We start from the raw sequence: 20,881 nt of genomic DNA, 5'->3' as shown, positions 1-20,881 counted from the left end.
ACTAACTTTGCTCAGGCTGACCTCAAACTGGCAATCCTCCTGCCTTCCAGCTCCCTAGTAACTGAGACTACAGATAGATTTTGAGCCTTATTGCTATTAAATATATGAATCCTTTTTATAGCACTGTACAGATGTTAGAAATATCTTCTCTTGTTCTGTTAGCTATCACTAACTTGGCTTGCTGAAAGAAATGAAGTTCTATATAATCAAATCTATGACTTATGGATTTGTTTGCATACAGTTTATACACTTTCAGCCTTGTGGGGAAAAAAAAATCTCTTCACACCAAAACCTCAAAGAGGGACTTCTAACTTGTCTATTCAGTTCTACGAGTTCATTTACCTTTACCTACTTTAGTATATCACAGAACCAAAATTCAAACTGTGTGGAAAGTGAATAGGATGTTAATAAGTAACTCTTGGGTTAAAAACAACAACAAAATCATAAGACAAATATTCAGTGCCCAGCAGCAATCCTACCTCAGGACTCTTACTAGCCCATGTTGCATCTCTGAATCAGTAAGAGACACCTTTTCTGGGGGATAGCTCAAGGGCCTAAAAGGAATGTGCAAGGAAACAGGATGTTTTGGGCAGGCTTTTGTAGCACATCCTGCTTACTCAAGAGGCAGAGATAAGATGACTGAGGTAATTAGTTGTTAACACGGAGTAGTGCATCTAGATTCGCTGAACACCTCTGATAAACATCAGCACAGTAATAGTATCAGACTCTTACCCCACTCTTACCAACAAATAGGTTATCCAGACAGCAACAAAGCCACCAAGAAATGTGAGAATTAGTGACACCACAGACCAAATGAACTTAACTGAGTACGTCATCTGCACAATATACATTGTTCTCAGCAACCCAAGGAACTTTTCCTCCAATTAAGACAATATTTTAGGACTTAAAGCAAGTCTTAGTAAATGTAAGAAAAGGTCCTGGAGTATTATACAAATGAAACCAATGGGGGCTGGGAAGGTGGCTCAGTGGTAGAGTGCTTGCCTTGCATGCATGAGGCCCTGGGTTCCATTCCTCAGCACCACATAAGGAGAAAAAAAAAAGCCGGAAGTGGCACTGTGGCTTAAGTGGTAGAGTGCTAGCCTTGAGCTGAAGAGCTGAGGGACAGCGCCCAGGCCCAGAGTTCAGGCCCCACGACCAGACCCCCCCCCAAAAAAAATGAAACCAATGGTCCAATACCTGAGTTCAAACCCTGGTACTCGCAAAGAGAAAAACAAAGACAAAAATAAAAACAAAAATCTCAAACAAAGGAAGAACTCTTAAATCCTCATTATAAACAATCTATTGTTCTGTGATGTTATAAAGATGGCAATGTCTACAGCACTAGCCACTAATGGCTTGGAAATTGCTTATCCAGAATTATTTAAGTGTTGAATATAGTTACTGTCCTACTCCTAACTCCCAAAGCTTTAAGCTTTGTTTTATCCTGGTTGCAAAGTTAAAGTAGTCAGGCACCAGTGGTCATTCCTGTAATCCTAATTACTTTGGAAGCTAAGAAGGGGAGAATTGCAGTTGAAGGACAGACAGGGCCAGACACAAGCATTTGGGAGACCCCTTTTTAACCCAGAGCTAGACTCGGTGGTACATCCCTTGTTATCTCAAGCTACACATGAGGCTGAGATGAGATGAGAGGATCACAATTCCAAATCAGCTCAGGTAGAAAAATCTGTGATTCTAAGCTGGACATGATGGAGCATAACTGTGATGCCAACAGCGGGAAGATAAAAATAGGCAGATGGATTTAGACATGTGCTCTGGCAGGAAGCAACACCTCATTTCAAAAATAACCAGCAAAAAGCAGGGCTGGAGGCATGATTCAGTGGTAAGAGTGCCTGCCTAGCAAACATGAGGCTGTGAGCTCAAACCTAGGCAGAGTGCACACCTTTAATCCTAGCAGCTCAGAAGGCTGAGATCTGAAGATCATGGTTCAAAACCAGCCAAGACAGAAAAGACATCTATCTCCAATTAACTACCAAAAATGCCAGAAATGGAGCAGTGGCTCGAGTAGTAGAGTAGTACCCTTGAGCAAAAGCAGCTCAGGGACAGTGCCCAGGCCAAGTTCAAGCCCTAGGACTCTCTCTCCCTAGGACTCTTTCTCTCTCACACACATACACACACAATCACACAATGTATAATTTGTTACTGTAGCAATACCAGGAAGTGGATATTTGTGGAAAAACTCTGTATGCATGCATAGAACTGCTCTAGTAAAACTCTATTAATAAGGCATGCTAATTAAAAATACGGCCTTATACTGGTTCCTAGCATGGTGGAAATCAGAGGGATGAAAGGCATGTGTGGAGGAGGTACCCCCAGACCCTGTAACAAGCTCTCTTGAGGCAACTAGGCCAATCCTTTTCCTATACATTGTCACACAAGAACACTATCAATCTATTCGTGGCCCAGCCTCTATTGAGGAGTCCAGGTTCCCACACACGAATTCCTGCAGGACACACTCACACGAGGGGCTGCACGGGACTGCTTTATGGGTTCAGCTTAGGTACATTCCTCCTGGCAGGTACCAGAAAACCAGAATCATAGCTTTAGGGGGACTAATTAATTCCTTTATGGCACCTTCAGTTAGATCTGCTTTGCTTCCTATCAATGACTGCCCATCAGTGTGGCTAACTTGAACATTTCTAAGCAGTGTCTTTTACACGGCTCGTTTTTTTTTTCTGGTGACCACTGCCTATATAATGAATCGCATGACTGCATGTAATATTCTGATGGTTTTATTAACAAGTATATAATACATATATTGCATACTGTATATAGTATATGAGGACTGTACAGTACAAATTTATGTTCACAGTTTGACATGACAAAATGTCATTACTGAATTCCCATTGGACTACAGAGTAGAAACAGCGAAGGTACATTAAACATTCACATCTTTAGTAAGAAAGATTACCAAAATGTTTCAGTATTTGCAAGTATACTAATGCATGCGAAAAACCTTTACCCATTCAGTCTTATTAGCTTATAAAATATATTACACTTTATTAAAAATTTCTGCATAGTTTATACAAGTATTAAAGTACTGTAAATGTAATAAATCCTGCTATATTTGCAGGTATGGTTTTAAGAGATGCAAAGCAGAAAGATTATTTTGACCCTCAACACTAAGTACACAACAGAAAAAAAAAGTGCTAGTATTTGTAAAACATGTTGTAGCCCTCATTGAATGCAGGGAAGATGGCTTTGTAAATGCATTAAGTGAATTTGTAATCATTTAGAATTAACCTTGACCCACAAGAGAACAAGACAACTCTGAGTGACTTCATGTCATGTCCTTCAAAAACAAAACAAAACAAAAAACCCAAACAATGGTGTTATTTTCAAACCAAATTACTCCAAAAATCTTAGACCTTTTGAGAACTGTCTTTTAAAATAATCTAATCAGGAATGATTTATTGATGATATACAGTATCAGCAATATAATCTTTCAAACTCAGTGTTAGTGCAATACTGAGAGTGCAGGTGACTGGTTTAATAAAACACACATACCCACAGAGTGTTCCTGTGATTCTGTTCCAAGGCTCTTGAAACTTCTGTGTAGTTAGCAGCTCCTTAATTGAATACAGCTATGTCGCAAGCATTCTCCCCAAGCTGTTTAGAATGCTAATGCCCACTGATTTATGATGTCAATTCACATTTTAAGACCCTAACATATAGGATAGATTCAGATTTACATTTTTATGACTTCTCCAAGGTGACACGTAAAAAAAATTGAATAAACTAACTTCACGTTTACACATTTTTTTTGTCAATTTAAGATAGTGCAGTTAAGTCACCATTGGTAAGTTATATGGCACATCATTCACTAAACCATATTTTAAGGGCATTTTATCTTGGTTCTGAGGCCTTCACATAACAGCTAAAAATGACCGAGTCTTTCTCAGTTGTCATAGTATATATATGGATGGATGGGAATTTTGGTAAGAGCCAATTGGTAACTGAAGAAAACCAGACCAGCATGGCAACCGAGAAGAGCCTCTCAGGTCGCCTTTGAGTTCAAATCATCTGTTTACAAATGGTTAAGACAATCTAAGCAAGCAGAACAGTATTGTCATGCTGTCTTTTCAACAACATTTGAATGGGCCATAGCAAATTCCAAATTTCAGAACTACGGAAGCTACTAACTACATTCAGAGGCAAAGCTGACTCAGAAATAAATTCTAGCTTTTCTCACACCCTCCCCGCCTTTTCTATATGGGCTAGAACACATCAATTGCTTGTCTCTACTAAAACAAGAATAATCCCTTGCATTCCAACTTGATTCTCCCCTGTGACATAGAAGAAGCATTGGAAGTCATGAACACATTGGTATGAAAGAGACTAAACCTTTCCAACACACAGGAAACCTGCCTTTCCCAAGAGCCGCTTCTATTCTTCTGTTCACATCACTCATACTTGCAAAGTGGAAAGCAGCCCAGTCAGCATGTTTTAACATTCGAAACAAAACTTAACAGTGCTACAAAAGGAAAGAAAAGAAACCCAAGTGCTAAGATAACATTTCTTTTCTCAACTTTCACCTACAGTTCCTTCCAGTTGGCTCACATAGGGCTGAGGGGGACTGACTTCTCAGGAGTACAGTCCCAACAACCTTTTAACATAGTGCCACTAAAGAAAGCTCCTGGCCTAGGGGCGTAGCTCAAGTGGTAGGGCGCTTGTCTAGCAAGCACAAGGCCCTGAGTTCAACCCCCAATGCCGCCAAATGGAAAAAGAAAGCTCCTCAACTTGCAGGCCTCATTGACATTTTCAAACAAGTCATGTATCCCTCTCCCAGTGAAGGTTGTGTTGGATCCTGAGTTAGGCTGGGATGAATCTCTTCTCCTCTATCCTTTGTGAAGGGACTCAAGGGGCATTTGGTTATATGCAATGGTTGCCTCTTCTCTCTTTTCTTCAAACTTATGACCAAAGCATTTCTGTGTGTGAATTATTTTAATTAGCATTTAGACTATGTTGCTCAAAAGCCTGCTTTTGAAAAACATCCCCCAATAATGGTGCTATTAATCTTCAATAGAAACACGAGTCATTATTTTCAGTTTGGTCTTCTCATAGGGTTCTCTTGATAGCGACAGAAAATGAATAGCTTTAGCAGTAAACTTTAGGGAATTTTTAAGCTACATGTATAAATCCCTGAACTGTGGTTTTTCTCTACTTTTTCCAAAAAAAATCTGTCCTCAAAATAAAGATATATGTGCTTTACACTAGATATATTTACAAAGAGTATAATCAGGTCTAATTGAACAAATCTCCTGAAGCTTTAGCAAATACTCATTTATGATATGTGTTAGGAACACAAAAAAAATATAGCCAGTTTGGCACCTTAGAGCTCACACAGAAGCATTTCATAGAAAAGCTATGTGACTGGTTTGATCTGGGAATACAAGTACCACTCAATGTTTCCCTGTTTGAAAGGAAAAAAAAAAAAGCTGTAAGCAGGTTGGGCGAAAGAAAGACCATCCAGACTCTGACCTCAAAGATCTTTTTGCTGCTACCAGGCAGCTATTTTGGTGGATTCCAATGCTTGATGATCCATACAGAAGACATAGCCTAGGGAAGGAAACACTAGGTTGGACGACTCCATTTGTAGCATGTTCTGCACAGCTGAGTATGGATGGAGACTCGAACACACTGTGTGACGAATGCACTGTTCAATGTGTGATGCCCCTCTGACAATCCCTGGCCAGGAGGAATCGCCAGTGGTTCCCCACAGCGCCCTTCTGCTTCTGCTCCATGCTTGGAAGCACAGCATGCACCCTTTGAACTGTCCGAAACCTGCGACATTAGCAGCTCTGGCTCACCTCCCAGTGGTGACAACGCCTTCTGCATCAGCTTGAGGCACAAAGATGGGCTATGGACTTGATCTAGATGAAGTGGTAGTCCAGGTCGTTGATGGGCAAGATGGAAAGTGCGGCAAATGGCAGAGCTGGTGTCTTGATGGCATACTTGGTTAACGGGCGACTGAGACCACCCTGCTTTCCCTTACAGAGCAGAAAATGGGATGGTGGGGCACAGAGGTATGGGCTGGATACTATAGTCAATATTTACTTTGACATTCTTTTGAGGAGTACACGGAGAAATTGACAATTGGTTAGTCTATATGTTCCCTTGTTCGCATTACATTAAACATATCTGTTAAAAGGGGTTTGCTTAGCAACCCCGGGAAAAAAAAAAGTTCACATTCTTTAGGTCTGACCCGTGGTAAGGAGAGGGAGGATTAGAGAATATCTACTACTGACCATATGGAAGTTTTGCATGATATAAATTCAGAGATCCAGACCAGCTGAATCAAAATTAAAATGTACATGTAAAAACGGAGTTAGATAATGGGAGGGAGGAGAGAGCCGATCGAGGTGAGCCAGGAGAACCGGAGCTGCTGAGACACTGAGGTGGGAGACGGAGGTGCTCAGACTAGCATGTGGCGTTTCCTATGGAGAGCAAGGTGGTCGGAACGGGAGAAGCTGCGGTCGCAGTCTGGACACTGGAAAGGTTTGATTCCAGTGTGCTTTCGGAAATGTCTCGTTAGTTCATCCGACCGAGCAAACTTCCACGTGCATCCTTCCCAGGTACACTTGTAGGGCTTTTCTCCTGCAAAGAAGAAACAAAAATATGCTTTTTAGAGACAGTGAAGTTTTTGAGCTAATCCTCTTGAAGTATACCACTTCCAAGATAAGATTCATCCATCAGTAACACAGTGTCTTCCCAAACCACCAGAGGCTGGACTCTTATCAGAGCTCATGCCTGAAATCTACTCAGGAGGCTAAGATTAGTAGTTCGAAGCCACCTCAGGCAGAAAAGTCCATGAATTTCTGGTTAACCAGCCAAAAGCTGGAAAGAGAGGCTTGGCTCAAGTGGTAGAGCACTAGACAAGCAGAAAGGGTAAGCAAGAGCAGGAGGCCTTGAGTTCAAGCCCCATAACTGGCACATACAACATGCACATAACAATAACAACAACAACCCATTTTAAGACAAGCATGAATCAAACTGATTCTTTGCCAAAAACAAAACAAAGCAAGGTAAAAGTTGAAGACAGGATTTTAAAAGTTCTTATTAAAGCATATTGCCTTGAAACCTCTTCTGAATATCAAAAGTAAACACATGGCGTCTGGTATTTGTGTCTGTCTCTAGAGCTCAGTTATATGCAGTCCTATGCACTTAGTAAATCTACATAGCAAAAGCTTGTGGGGTGTCTGTAACTATACATGCCAACGGTTTGCTGAAAATGTGAAGTCTCTATGAACTAAAACATTTGCTAGGGAATTTGGAATTCGTATTTTCTTGGTTGGTCAATGACAATGATGTCCAAACATAATGCTTTAGATGTACAAATATTGAGATATAGTTAATTCCTCCTGGCCAGAAGCCAGGATTCTAGCCTTCTTATCCGAGGAGGATATTTTAAGGTGTTTACAGAAAAATGAACACCCTTATAAATAAAATAGCTGTTCATGTTCATCTAAATGCTTCAAATTAGTAATATAGGTTGAACCACCCAATCTGAAGATCTGAAATCTACAGGGCTGCAAGGCCTGAAACTGAACCTGACACAATGCCACAAACGGGCAATTCTTCATGAGTCTCCTTTCCTGTACAAAATGACAAAAATGTAAAACCTATGGTATAAAATTACCTTCAGGTTATGCATGTTGTATACATATAACAAATTTTGTGTTTAGACATGAGTGCTACCTTCAAGACATGTCATGTTCATAGAAATTATTCCTCTGAAACCAAACATGTCATGTTCATAGAAATTATTCCTCTGAAACCAAAGAAATTCCTGGTCCCCAAAGCAGCTCAAATACGGGTAACTCTGCCTATCGTAGGTAATGGGTGTCACAAGTTCCTGCTTAATATTCCTTTTTCATTACAAACCAATTAATTAATTAAGCAATTTACTTGGATTTGCATGATTTGCTTGGTTGTACAGATTATATACAACAGTTATCTTTTTATTGTATCTGAACTGTCATCCAAATATTTGATGTCTTTAATTTTAGGTTGTGACGTGGAAACCTTTGACTCTTGAGTGCTCCAAGGATGCTTTGATTGACTGGCTTGCTATATTGTTGGTATCCTCCTCAGCTTCCTCGGCTTCCTCCCTGTGATGACTGAAAGAATTTATTTTCTATGTGGCCAGGTACTTCCCCTTCCTTCTCTCTAGTGATACCAGACTCAGAAAAAGGATCTACATTCTGAATTCGGGAAAATCACACACAGGTGAATGGCTGTTAAACAACGATTTCACATTGAAAGTTTTGAGGATAAGATGAGCCTGTCTGTATGCATTAATCATCAATACTGACTGCATCAGGCCATTTGCAACATTACTGTAGGATTTCCTATGGAAGCATGAAGGAGCACTGGGAACAATCAATTATGCGTTTTTCTCTACCTATGTGACAATGTCTAGATGACCTGACTGCTCCACCCTATATTCAATACCAATTAAGGAAGACTTTCTGGAATAAATACGGCATACAATGAAACAGGAGTTCTTTCAATCTTATATAAGATAGACATTACCCAAGTGTATTCACTTTTCTTCTATTTGAATTGCACTTATTTGCTCTATGTAAGAACTGTTGTTTATAACAGAGGTGCTGTCCCTTCCTCCTCCCTTCCTAGAGGACAGAACTACAAGGGGCCTAAACTGAGGGACCTAAACCTTTTCTTATGACAAAGGCAAACCCTTATCAAAACTTGATGACTCAGAGACATCCGTAGACCACCACAGTTACACAGTTTTGTTACACAGTTGAGTACTCCTATGCAAATGCTTGGAACCAGGAGTGTTGTTTTAGGTCTCAGAGTTTTTCACATTTGGGGCTACCTACACAGATGTTCACTAGTCCCTAATCTGGAAATCTCAAATCCAAAGCCTTCTTACTGTCATGTTAGTAGTCAAGAAGTTTCACAAGGGTGAGTCCAATCAAGGTGCATATGTAACATGTATCTGGGTGTGTCAAAATGAAATAAATCCCACATCCAACTAACTGATGCTACAAAAAAGAAAAATGACTCATATGTCAGAGCACTTTGGATTTTGAGATTACAGATGTTTAATATCTAATAACTCTTTCAAGCTGGAACTGGTGACTGCAGCATTCCATAGTGGCACTCCTTAGGACAGATGAAGTGAGGCTTGGCACTTTTCCTACCTGTATGTGTTCTTCTGTGTGCTTTCAAGTGGGAGCTCTTAGTGTACACTTTGTTGCACCCATCATAATCACATCTATGTATCCTTCGCTTCCTTTGTGTATCTGGGGATTCCACAGGTAAAGGTCTCTTCCCAGGCTGCACGATGACTGAAGGGTGATTCCTATGAAAGCCAAAGGTAAATAGAACATGTTGAGCAAAGGGGCTTCCTTTTTTTCAGTCTACTGAAAGCATTCACAACATAAGGCAAAACAAACACACACACACACACATACACATACAAAAACCCCAAAAAATAAAAAGAAACTAGCTGATCAACCCAAGAAGCACTGCTATATCCATTCAACAAACACGTAGTGAGCACCTACCATGAGCCAGGCACTGTGCTTGGCACCGGGACACAAAGATGAATAAAAACAGGGTTCCTGCCCTCGAGGAGCTCACAGTCTAGGGGGAGACAGACATGGAGATAAGTAATGACAGCAAGAAGGGGTCGGGGCTATGCTAGAGGGAGGTGCCATGTGTTGGGCAGATGCTTTCCCACAGTAAAAGTAGGTCCGTCTGGACAATTTTGTGGTACTAGGCAGTGTGGAAGAGTACTCCAATTCCCACAGGCCGTACTGATTTTCATTACTCTTTAAGAAAAAATGAAAAAGGTCATATTCCTACATCTCAGGTGACCAGATTGTTGAGTAAATCTATCTTTTTATCCTTCACATAACTAGTCTTTCATTTGTCTCTTAAAAAAAGACTGCCAATTCACATTTAGTTTTCAAATGCTGGCTCTTCCAAAGAAAAGTTGGCATTTTTTTGTCTTCATGAACACAAACTTTTACTGCCATTAAACTGTTCCTGCATGAAGAAGAGCTGCAGAGCAGTTTAGTAGGAGGCCACAGAGGACACCAGTCCTGCTATGCACGGTTAACACAAACACCGTCTCAGAAAGGGAGGTGATAGAAAAAGATGAAGGGGTAAGCTGGGAAATGTCTGCAGCGTTTTCTCACGCTTCTCCTGATTAACGTGCATCACTAAAAACGTCTAATCCACTGGTCATTCACTTTCCCGATGAATCGCTTGGTAGGGCAGGTGACCTCAAACTTATTCTGGAAAGACATCTTTCTCTTTCATTTTCAATCTATAGCTGCTAAGATGGCCCCATTTTTATGTATGTTTTCTAAAAATGTGTAGGGGAGAAAAGATTGACAAAAAGACAAAAAAAATGATGAGGGTAAAGCTTGTAAAAACAATAAATAAACAAAACTTAGCTCTGATAACCAAAAGGGAGTCCCTGGAATGAAAACTTTTCTTGGTTGGGAGGGGGGAGGGGGGAAAGGGTCTTGCTAAGAATATGAATACACATCCTTAGTGACTTTTTCCAGACAATGCTAAGAAATAAGGAACTAAATACTAGGTAAGCCTATGCTATGTGAATTTACTTACTTGTCACACTCTTACTATTAGCACTGACTGTCAGTTTTATCTAGCACTGACTGTCAGTTTTATCTATCAGCATGTTCAGAAAAGTAAACATGAAGCAGTGTGTAGGTGAGGTACAAGGATATGTATGACTAGAAATCTTTCCCAATTATTGAATGTTGTAGACTGAGAATCTAATCACTTCAGTGCAGTCATTATGACTGCCTTTTCCAGCTGTGTATTTTCTACATATAAAGATCTGTGGGCTCCAACTTTAAATCCTGGGTTGGTATACATCTTCTCTGTGATCCTGGGGCTGGTACACTAAACTCTCTGTACCTCAGTTTCCGCTCTATAAACGGAGAATGATAATGTTACCTTAAGTGGTTACAGGAACTGGTAACATTCTGTCAGTTACTGAGGGCAAGTACCTGAAAAGCATCCGAGAGCACTATTTGTTGAGAGGTAAATTACTATGTAATTTTTCAAGGTTCAGAAATGCTCTTTCCATTTGGAACCCGGCACCCTGCAGCAGTTAAACTTTCATGTGGAGTTTTTGAGCAGTGATTCAGAGCCACTTTGGGGAGACTCTACTCAGATGAGCATCTATCTACCTGGAAAGGTAGCAACACGGTGAGGCCAGGCAGCAGCCCTGTTTCTACAGATCAAGATGTTGGCTCAGGCTGGGGCTCATTAGAGGTAAGGGTCTTGGGATTGTCACATGTTTTGTCATCTCACTTTTCATTTTTAAAGACATAATTTGGAATCATTATAACCAAGAGATTAAATCCCCAGACAGTGTCTTAAGTTAAACTTGCTACTCCTAAGTTTGCTGCTACTATACCCACACTAAACAGGGAAACCTGATCCTTTTGTTCTAGATACAGCTGCACACACATAAATACACAACAGAAGACACCTGATATACCTTGGCATAATATTCCTAAACTCAACTAAAGGATCAAGCCAATGTACTTCAAAGTCGGCCTCTGGGTAGGAGGTTTCCTAGGTGAGGACTACTGGCCTGGCCTTGCTGCTATGGCCCTGGCAGTGTCAAGCTCCTTCCTGGATAGCTGGTTTCCTATAAAGCTGCTAGGCCCACTCCAAGTTGGTACTTAATGACATCCTTGAGAAAATGACTTAAAACAGCACATGTCCCCGTTGTGGCTAATCTGTTGCATTTTTCTGAGAAGTAAAGTGCATTTTTTAGGTCAGCCTTAAAATAAACACATTATTCATTAAGCATTAAAAGCCACCAAGCATGAGATCACCAAAGGAGCATTACTTAAAACACAGAGAAAACACTTTTCTCGTAAGGATATTCAGAGGATGGGATATTGCCTCCAATATTGTTGTGTAATGCTTTACACTGTCATTCACAGCGACCTAGATTCTAAGCAAATACTTTTCCAGTCAATGGGATCCCTTCCTAACTAGGCTTTCTTTAGTGTCAGAGCATCTTGTTCATCATCGGGAAAGAAACAATCACAAGTGCACATCCTGTTGCCAGTGGACACCCTTCATCAACACAAGAGCTGCAAGAAGTGTCTGACTGGGAGTCTCCATGCTGCTTTTCCTTTTGCCTGAGAGCATGAGCAGATGCAATCAGTTAGCCACAGAAAAGATGGAGGAGTGAGCACTCATGGAGAAGCAGATCAAACTCAGGTCCCCTCAGCTACAGTGTGACTGTGACAACAACCCAATTCAGTTCTTTATTTACTCTCACTCCCACATTCTTCAGCGGTGTTGACTTGTGAGGGAGAGAGGTGGAGAAGATGAAGTGGAAAGGTGGCTAGAACCTTTATTCAACTTGAGAAAAGGTGGTATGGGGGTAAGAGCTGGGTGAGAGGCCCTGTGGGGGTGTGGCCACAGCACCCAATGGTTAGAACATCACATGTCGTGAGATTACAACAATCATTACAATTGCACGATGGAAGCCAGCAGCATATTGTGGAATGCAGAGCCAGGATCCAAGGGCTATCTTCCCACCTACTGCAAGCCTAGCCTCCAGTGTCACCACTAGGAGAACCACAGTGGCCAGCCACATGCGTGGCCCCAGCCCATCACAGCACCTGCTTGGGTGCTGACTGATGCAATATAACCTGTCTCCCAGAAGGCACTTCTACAGGAGGGTGCCCACACGGAGGGCAGGTATAAGTAAGGATAAAGAGTTCTTGTAGGGCTGCACTTTGGAGCTCTGCATGGGCAACCTTCTGTTACCATCCACGTGACTGGCCTGAAGACTTTGATTAAAGACAGTCGGCACCACAGGCGCAGCGACAGTAAAGTGACAGCTGTAGGTGCACGTGATACAATCCAAGCTTCCATGGCACATCTAGACACCAGTGTCACTTCGTATGTGGCAAAACGACATGTGCCCAGCCGAAGGACGCAAAAAAGTCCACGATCTCTGTGCAACATGGAACATCAGTGGTGGCTAATTCACTGAAGTGGACGTAACGCTGCTGAGAGATTTGTCTGTGCAACAGAAAGCTCATTGTTTGTGGAGATTCTCCCATCTTGGCCAGAGGTAGTGGGCCTGCCCCTTTCCCCTCCCCCAGTGGCTGCCATCTACCGCGGGGCAGTCCCAGTCATCCCAGCACGTAACACACTTGGAGATCTTCTGTTCCAGGTCCTCGGGTACACTCTACTGTGCAAATGCCCGGGACAACTAAGTATACTTACTCTTGCAACAGTGCTTGCGGGGGGGACACTGAGTTCATTAAAGGGGGTGACATTTCTTCAGGAGGATAGTAATCTGTCCTCTGTGGCTCCATCCCAGGTTCTATTTTAATTTTTTTCTGTAATATAGGCTTCTCATAGGACTCGATGACAGGTACTAAAAATTTAAAAAAAACAAACAGAAAAGTCACTATGTGCAATGTGCTGATTTTAGCTCTAAAATTAAGCTCATCATACAGCTCCTACCTATTACAGTGAATGTGTACTCACTTTTGGCAAGATTATAGCAAGAACCAGTCTGTGAGGGAGTCTCCTTTCTTCTGCTTGTTACTTTTCTCAAGCTCACTACTTGGCTAATTAGAGGCCAACATAGTATGTCCTGGACTTCTAAGACACAAGAAATGATTCTTCCTTACAAATTTGGTTTCTCTTTTAACCCCAAGATCTTCTGCCTGTGACCAGTTGGCAAGCAAGTTGACCTTTAAGAACCCTTAGTTATTATTAAAAAGTATTAGTGTCAAGCACTCATGGCTCACACCTGTAATCCTAGCTGCTCAGGAGGCTGAGATCTGAGGATTGCAGTTCAAAGCCAGCCCAGGCAGGAAAATCCACCTGACTCTTATCTCCCGTAAACTGCTCAGAAAAAGCTGGAAGTGGCTCTGAGGCTCCAGTGATAGAACCAGTGCCCAGGGGCTTGGCCCCAGGACCACCCCAAGAAGATATTTGCGAGATTCCTCTTGTACTCAAAACCATGTTGGTATTTGCCAAATCAAAACACAGAGCCAGAAGACTGAGCATGCTCAGCAGACTGAGCTTATAAGCACAAAGCCCTGGGTCCCACCCCGACAACCGCAATCCTATCAACCAATAGATCAATCGATCGATGGATCACAATCAAAGTCAAGATTCTTTCTAAAGTTGAAAACGACACAACAAAAGTAACTGTCTCCAGGTAGTAGCCATTTTGGAATCTCTTCCATTATTCATACTTCAAAACCCAACCCAACAAGAAAGTCAGTGCCATGAGTGTGGATTTACCTTGCATGCTACTGTTTGAATTTTCCATCTCCTCCGACAAGGAGACCATGAGTGGCTGCTGGATGTGGCTGGTATACATGAAGGGGACAGGCTGGACCACGACCGGCTGGATGACAGGCAGGATGCCCGGGCTCCGGATCCCATGCCGTGAGAGGGCCGCGGCCATCACGGGCGGCATGGAGAGCGGCACCGGGAAGGGCTGCACACCTGGAGAAGGAGGTGAGTATTTCTTAATGGGTGGGCTGGAGGATGGCATGCTCAACCCAGGTGATGCTCTCCGGTGTGAGGATGGGAACTTCAGCGAGGAAGGAGAACTTCCCGCGGAGGGAGGTGAACCCCGCTTGTTCACGGTGAGGTCCACCGGCTCCACCTGTATTCCATGTGTCGTCAGGCCTTCTGGGGTCTGGAAGAACTTGTCCGGTAGCGGCGTGGAGTAAATGACCCCGTATTTGTTGGGCTTTATGGACTCCATGTAATTAGATGGGTAGGACTATTGGAAAGGAAAAAGAGAAAGGGAGGAATGACCAAATGAGAAATGCATTTCCTCAAAACATGAACCGAGACAAAAAATAGAAACTTTTAATTACACGGGCTTTCAAAATCAGTTTGGATTTAGAAAGATATTTTATCCCCCAAAAGGCCATGAGAGAGATGATCCAGGAACCATTAGAATTAAGGGGAATCTTGGTTCTTGGGTCACAGGGAAAATCTAAAACCCCCACTCTATAATTTCCATGTCCAACATAAAGGTTGGGACCTGGAAAAGTTTCAAGCGAGTTATGTTACAGGGCTGTGGCTTTACCAGTAAGAGTCCTTGTTCAGATATCACTAGGCACCGGCCAAGTCACAGCAGCCTGGCTGCCTTTCTAACTAACAAGATTTTGACTGGTAGGAAGAGTTCTCTAACATTAGCATCTTTAACCCAGGCAGGACAGATAAAGGCTTGTGGATAAAGAAGGTAAATGGGCTACATGGTATGTTTTAGATGAATTTATGTTGGCCATCCATTCCTGCCGCCGAGTCTGCTTTCAGACAAACCAGTGCCAGTCAAACTGGTTTGCCTATGTCCAGAAGGCCCCAACTTTTATGATTTGGAGGCAATGCCAATGGATACTGCACGGATGCACTTTTCATTTCTGAGCCTCCCTGGCTTCCCAGGGTGGCCACTCTCATGTATCACAGTAATTCTGAGGCATCAGGGGACTTGCCTGCGACTGCTTCTGGATCACACCCTTTTCTCTCTGGGTCTGAAGGGCTGAATCTCCATCTGGCTATGCATCCAGATCGTCTGCTCTTACATTCCACATGCTTAATCTCTATCGCAGGGCTATAGAGCCTCAGAGTAGGCAACCACGTAGGGATACTTTTCTTCAACTTTTATCTAGCTTCCACACAGGCTCCTTAGCCAAAAAACTCATGTGCTTTGATTTCCTCCATCTTTTAAAATCCAGATCCCTGTAATCTATATAACCTCCAAGCAAGAACAGTCAGTGACTCACACAGCTCAACTACATCTTGTTGGGATACCCCAAGCTTACTCCGAACACACATTACTTTAAACTAAGTATGTTTATTTGAGTATGTTGAAGGAAAAAGTCTTTTGTTTTTGAGAAGAAAAAAACCAGTAGTGATACAAAGCTCCTTTAAAGAATTGTTTTATGTTTTTTAAAAAGGAATTCTACAAAGGGCAAGAAAAGAAGCTATATATTCTAAGTGCAAGTACTTGAGGCTGGGGTGTAAACGTGTCAGCATGGTCCCGAATACCCACCTGGAAGGCTAGGAGGTTAAAATGACAGCTAGATGAAATGAGATAACGAATGTAATGAGCTTAACATAATACTTGACCCACAGGGCTGTCCTGAGTCCCCTTCTGTCCCTTATATAAGAAATAACACTGTGGGCAGTGTCTGTGTGTGCTCAGAGTCACCTGCGCATCATGGCCTTAGGAACATGAGGGAGGGAAGAGCAGAAGTTCTGGAACTAGCAAATAGGAGGCAGCCTTGTTCTGATTCTCCAAGAGGTAACCTCTCCCTCATTGTCATCCCTATTCTTCTAGGCCTCTCATGACCTAGATTTTAAGGCCAATGGTAACTGGCAGTTAAACAGAGGGCAAAATGAGGACATACTTTCATTGCTGTCATTCATGGCCAGATTTTTGTATCTGTGGCCAGAGTTTAAAGCAAGTAGGAATTCAGAACCTAGATTTGCAAATTTAATAATATACTCTTTTCTTATGCCATCAGGGGGAAAAAAGGCACACATAAGCTAAGTCTTACACACGTGATGCATAGTTTACTTAGATGATAGCTGGCTCTTAAATGAAAACTCCCCTATATTGGAAGGGTATTATATTTAGTTATTTTTGGGGTCCGGTCGTGGGGCCTGAACTCTGGGCCTGGGCTCTGTCCCTCAGCTCTTCAGCTGAAGGCTAGCGCTCTACCACTTGAGCCACAGCACCACTTCCAGCTCTTTTTTCTTTTTGCTTATGTGGTGCTGGGAAATTGAATCCAGGGCCTCGTGCATGCAAGGCAAGCACTCTACCACTGAGCCACCTTCCCAGCCCCTGGAAGGGTATATATTTATTAAGGTATCCAGTGAAGCACAGGGAGATACATTTGGACAGATACCCAATTGGGAGTGTGTAATTAGCTGTTTCCAAACTAAGCGCCACATTACAGGGTGTAGAAATGTCCTTCCAACTAGCATACTGGTGAATTCCAGAACCTCCTTGAAGGGGCATTATTTATTTGGGCAGAGCACACAAGCCACTGCAATGGCTGGCAACAATTTGGTACTCCACAGTGTGAAAGGGTACCAGGATCCGTGTCTGTGTGAGCATTTATGTGTGTGTGTGTGTGTTGGTTGGGTGAGCAATTTCTATTTCCAATAGAAAATGCAAATAAGCTCTAAGTCCAAATCAGAGGCAAGAGTTGATAAAGAGTCTTCTCTAGTCATGGATGGAACAGCCAATGCCCTCATGCTCTGGAACAAAGCACAGGCCGGGCCCTGGTGGCTCACATCTGTAATCCTAGCTACCGAGGTGGCTGAGATCTGAGGTTCTAGGTTCAAAGTAGCTCCGGGCAGGAAAGTCCATGAGACTCTTCTCTCTAGGCAACTACCAAAAAGTCAGAGATGGAGCTGTGGCTCAAAGTGGTAGAGTGCTAGTCTTGAGCATAAAGTTCTGGGACAGCATTCAGATTCCAAGTTCAAGCACCAGAACCGGCAAAATAAAAGCACAGTGTCCAAGACAGGACACTAGTAAGGGTTTACCTGCCCTACCATGGGAATTTTATTTAGGAAACTTCATTCTTTCTGTTGTGAGTATATATGAGATGTGCATCTTTCCCTGCCCCCCCCCCCCAGTAGGTGCTTCTCATTGGAATGGGGGTGGTGAGGGAGGAGATGGCAGAGGTGCTCAGTAAACCCTCAATGAATGCCTCACAAGTTCTCAACATGGCTGCACTCTGGAGCAGGCTAGAAATATATCTTCTACATCTTGAAAAGTGATGAGGAAAAAGACTAGAGATTTGGGTAATTTCTAAGGTGTATAAACTCTCATACTAAAGTAAGAATTTCCATAGTTTCTCATTACCTTAGGAAGGATTTTGGAGACGGTACCAAAACAAGACACTGCTTAAGTGGGTGGGGTGACTAACTTGGGAAGTCTCTACTTGACTACTCATTAAAAGGAAAAAAAAGGAGCTACAAAGAACTGGAGACTCTAGAATCCTCAGACCCAAGGGGCCCCAGGAACAGGAAGTCAGTGCCCAGGCCCCTCCCAGCAAACAAAAACACCTGGCCCTGAGAAACCCTGAGAAGCTGTTAGGGGTTTCCAGAGGAAATGACTATTTTAAGTATTTCTCTTTCACAGGTCCTTTAGATAACAAGATCCACAAAAAAATAAAAACAAAGGCTTTCTCCCAAAAGCCAATCTTCGATACATAGGAATAGAAAGGACATTTTCTAAAATCCTGGAGGATTTTTGGGTTGTTTTACAATTTGTTTTCTGACATCCTAAATCCAATCCTTTTATATTTTCAGGCTTTTTTAAGAACAGGTAAAACCACTTTACATACAAGCCATTTCATAATTTATAACCTTATGGCAGGAAGTTTCAGGGAGGGTGGGGAGGATGCATAGCCAGGCTCCGGGGCACAGCCTGGTGGGAGAGTCTTCTCTCATCCCTCAGGGTTTGACAGAGTGAAGTATGAAGGCTTATATTTTAGTAATGGATAAATGGCATTTCCTCACTTTCTCTGAGCTATGACAAAATACAAACTACGAAGGCTATCTGCTGGGCTCTCTCCTTTTAAAAAGTGGGTAGGGAAAAGCTGTCATCAGTATATTTATGTGTGGGATTAAAAAAAAAGTCTCATATGGCTGGGTGTGGTGGTACAAGCCTGTAATCCCAGCTATGCAGGAAGCAGACATAGGGGGATCACTGTCCCAGACCACGGGCAAAAAAAGTAACTACAGCAAAAAGAGATGTGGATGTGGCCCAAGTGATAAATAAAACACAAGCTTAAGGCTCAGTGTTCACACCCCAGCTTCTTGTGCCCTCTGAATAGTCAGAGTGACATTGAAAAGAGCAATATATTAGATTCAACATACTTTGCCTATGAATAAGGAAGACAAAATTTGAAGACTTAAGACTGAAAACCAAAACTCTGTAATTTTTTTAAAAAGTAAAAAAAAAAATTACAATTACAATTCCCTATTCCTCAAATGTTTCAGTTAACTAAGGTTTCACTGAGCTAAGAGAAAAATGGCTTTCCCTCAAAAGGGCTGGCATTAACTTTTGGTGAAATTATCCAATCAAATTTGGTAAGCGTCATCGAAGGGAGAGAGGGAGCAAAGAAATCATGGACCTCAACAACTCTTCTCCGTCATTTTAATTTCATGTATCACTCCAGCTAACAACATTACAAGTTTAGGTTACTTCCAGTTCCTCTTACTTCCTATTCTTTGCAGCTAAGTGCATTTCTGTGCACTTAATTATTTCATACCAATTTAGTAATGGGGATCTGCATTTTAGCTTGAAATTAGGCTCTTGAGCTCTCTCTTCATGCTTGATTAAATGCACTGGAAGCAGAGTGCAGAGTGAAATGCGTCATCCATGGCTCTGCACCCTTCATAAAATTCATTATATTCTCTGGTACTGAAAACCTATTCACATTTCAAAGATGTAATTGGGGATTTAAAACAAACAAACAAACACAACAACAAAAAAACCTTCGTTTTCCTCCAAGATGATCAGGCAATAGTTGGGAAGAAAGGGGTGGAAGAATGCCATCTTGGGGTTGACATGAGAAGGAAATCTAGTTTTTTGATTAATATGCCTCGCTAAGCTACTCTCAAATGCAGATATGCGCTTTATCCAGTGATCCTGCCATAATAATGTACGTGTTACTTGCTGAAAGACAACTCTGATTTAACCTTTCCTTACAGACACGCTGGTCGGAACTTCACGGGCTCAGCCACATCTATGGCAACTCAGTCCAACGGCCTCTGAGTAACCCCCCAAGTCTTTTTTTGGCAAGAACCTCTGCAGCCAAAGTGTATGAATGACCTAAGTTTGCAAATGTGTCATCCCTAACCTTCAGATCCAAAGCCCAGGCCCAGTCATTCCCCTGGTGAGTATTTTCCAGTTCCATGGAAGAAAGACGCAAGAGAGAACAGGGCTTGTTGTTATTCGGTATTATAAGCCAGATGCCCTCACATCCTCACCCAGCCTGCTTGGAGGCCAGACACTTGTTTGACACTAGTCCTTCCTCCGGGCACTGGTGCTGGGCCCACACGAACACCTGGGTCATTACTAGGTCCTTGGTGGCCCAACTGCACCTAGAAGCCCAGCTCAGGGGGGCTCAGCTTAGCACCGAGGTTGTTGAAAAGGAAAATGAGCATGGCACCTTCCAACTCCAGGCAAAAGGAGACTGTCTTCACAGCCAAGTTCTGTCACTCCTCAGCTTCTCCTTATTTACTCACAACCCCTGGTAGATGTTAATAGTTTTGAAGCAAATCCCTTTATTCAGGCCCAGACAAAAAGGGGAAAAAAAAGAAAAAGAACAAACGGATGGAAGTATTCTGCACATCTACTTCAGTCATGGCCAGCCAGAGTTCCCTGAGGTCTGAGTTCTCAGCTGATTGTGTCTTGGGGGTGTGGGAAAGCCTGGGTTTCATTGGTCAAGGGACAATGCAGTTGCTGGGAGGGTAGATACACAGCATTCGTTTATTACCTGGACTTCAAAAAAGTCAAATAACAAGGGAACTTCAGAGCCCAACACAACACACAATGTTGTCACTAAAGGGTTTCAATTTTGGAGGACTTACCACCGAGACAGGGTCCAAGGCCTCCTGCTTGACAGGGACTGGATCAAACATGAGCATTCTTTTCGGTAAGCCTTCTAGGGTGCTCTGGTGGTTGTGGCCTAGAAAACAAAACAAGGTGTCCATCTAAGTCCTGAGGCCACATGAGGTATGAATTAGCAAACACGAATATCCTGTCCTTTCCAGAACTGTTTCCCTTACCTACAAAAGATGCCAGATTATAGAATTAAAA

General features: G+C 42.5%; 1 protein-coding gene across 2 annotated transcripts in view; it reads right to left on the bottom strand.

Moving 5' to 3' along the window:
- Positions 1-2,734: 2,734 nt before the first annotated feature.
- Klf3 (Kruppel-like factor 3 (basic)) overlaps positions 2,735-20,881 on the bottom strand; it is a 31,723-nt gene continuing 13,576 nt past the window's right edge. For both annotated transcript variants that reach the window (XM_013009055.1, XM_013009056.1), the window contains exons 2-6: positions 20,653-20,750; positions 14,323-14,812; positions 13,288-13,441; positions 9,189-9,349; positions 2,735-6,615 (exon numbers count right to left, since the gene is read on the bottom strand). In XM_013009055.1, the coding sequence (XP_012864509.1) occupies positions 6,434-6,615; positions 9,189-9,349; positions 13,288-13,441; positions 14,323-14,812; positions 20,653-20,709 (1,044 nt within the window). In that variant the 5' untranslated portion in view covers positions 20,710-20,750 and the 3' untranslated portion in view covers positions 2,735-6,433. The remainder of the gene's footprint in view (positions 6,616-9,188; positions 9,350-13,287; positions 13,442-14,322; positions 14,813-20,652; positions 20,751-20,881) is intronic.

The sequence above is a fragment of the Dipodomys ordii genome, unplaced genomic scaffold, assembly GCF_000151885.1.
Source record: "Dipodomys ordii isolate 6190 unplaced genomic scaffold, Dord_2.0 Scaffold8, whole genome shotgun sequence".
NCBI lineage: Eukaryota > Metazoa > Chordata > Mammalia > Rodentia > Heteromyidae > Dipodomys > Dipodomys ordii.
Note: the sequence above shows the minus strand (reverse complement) of the source record. Positions and strands in the feature narration are given on the sequence as shown.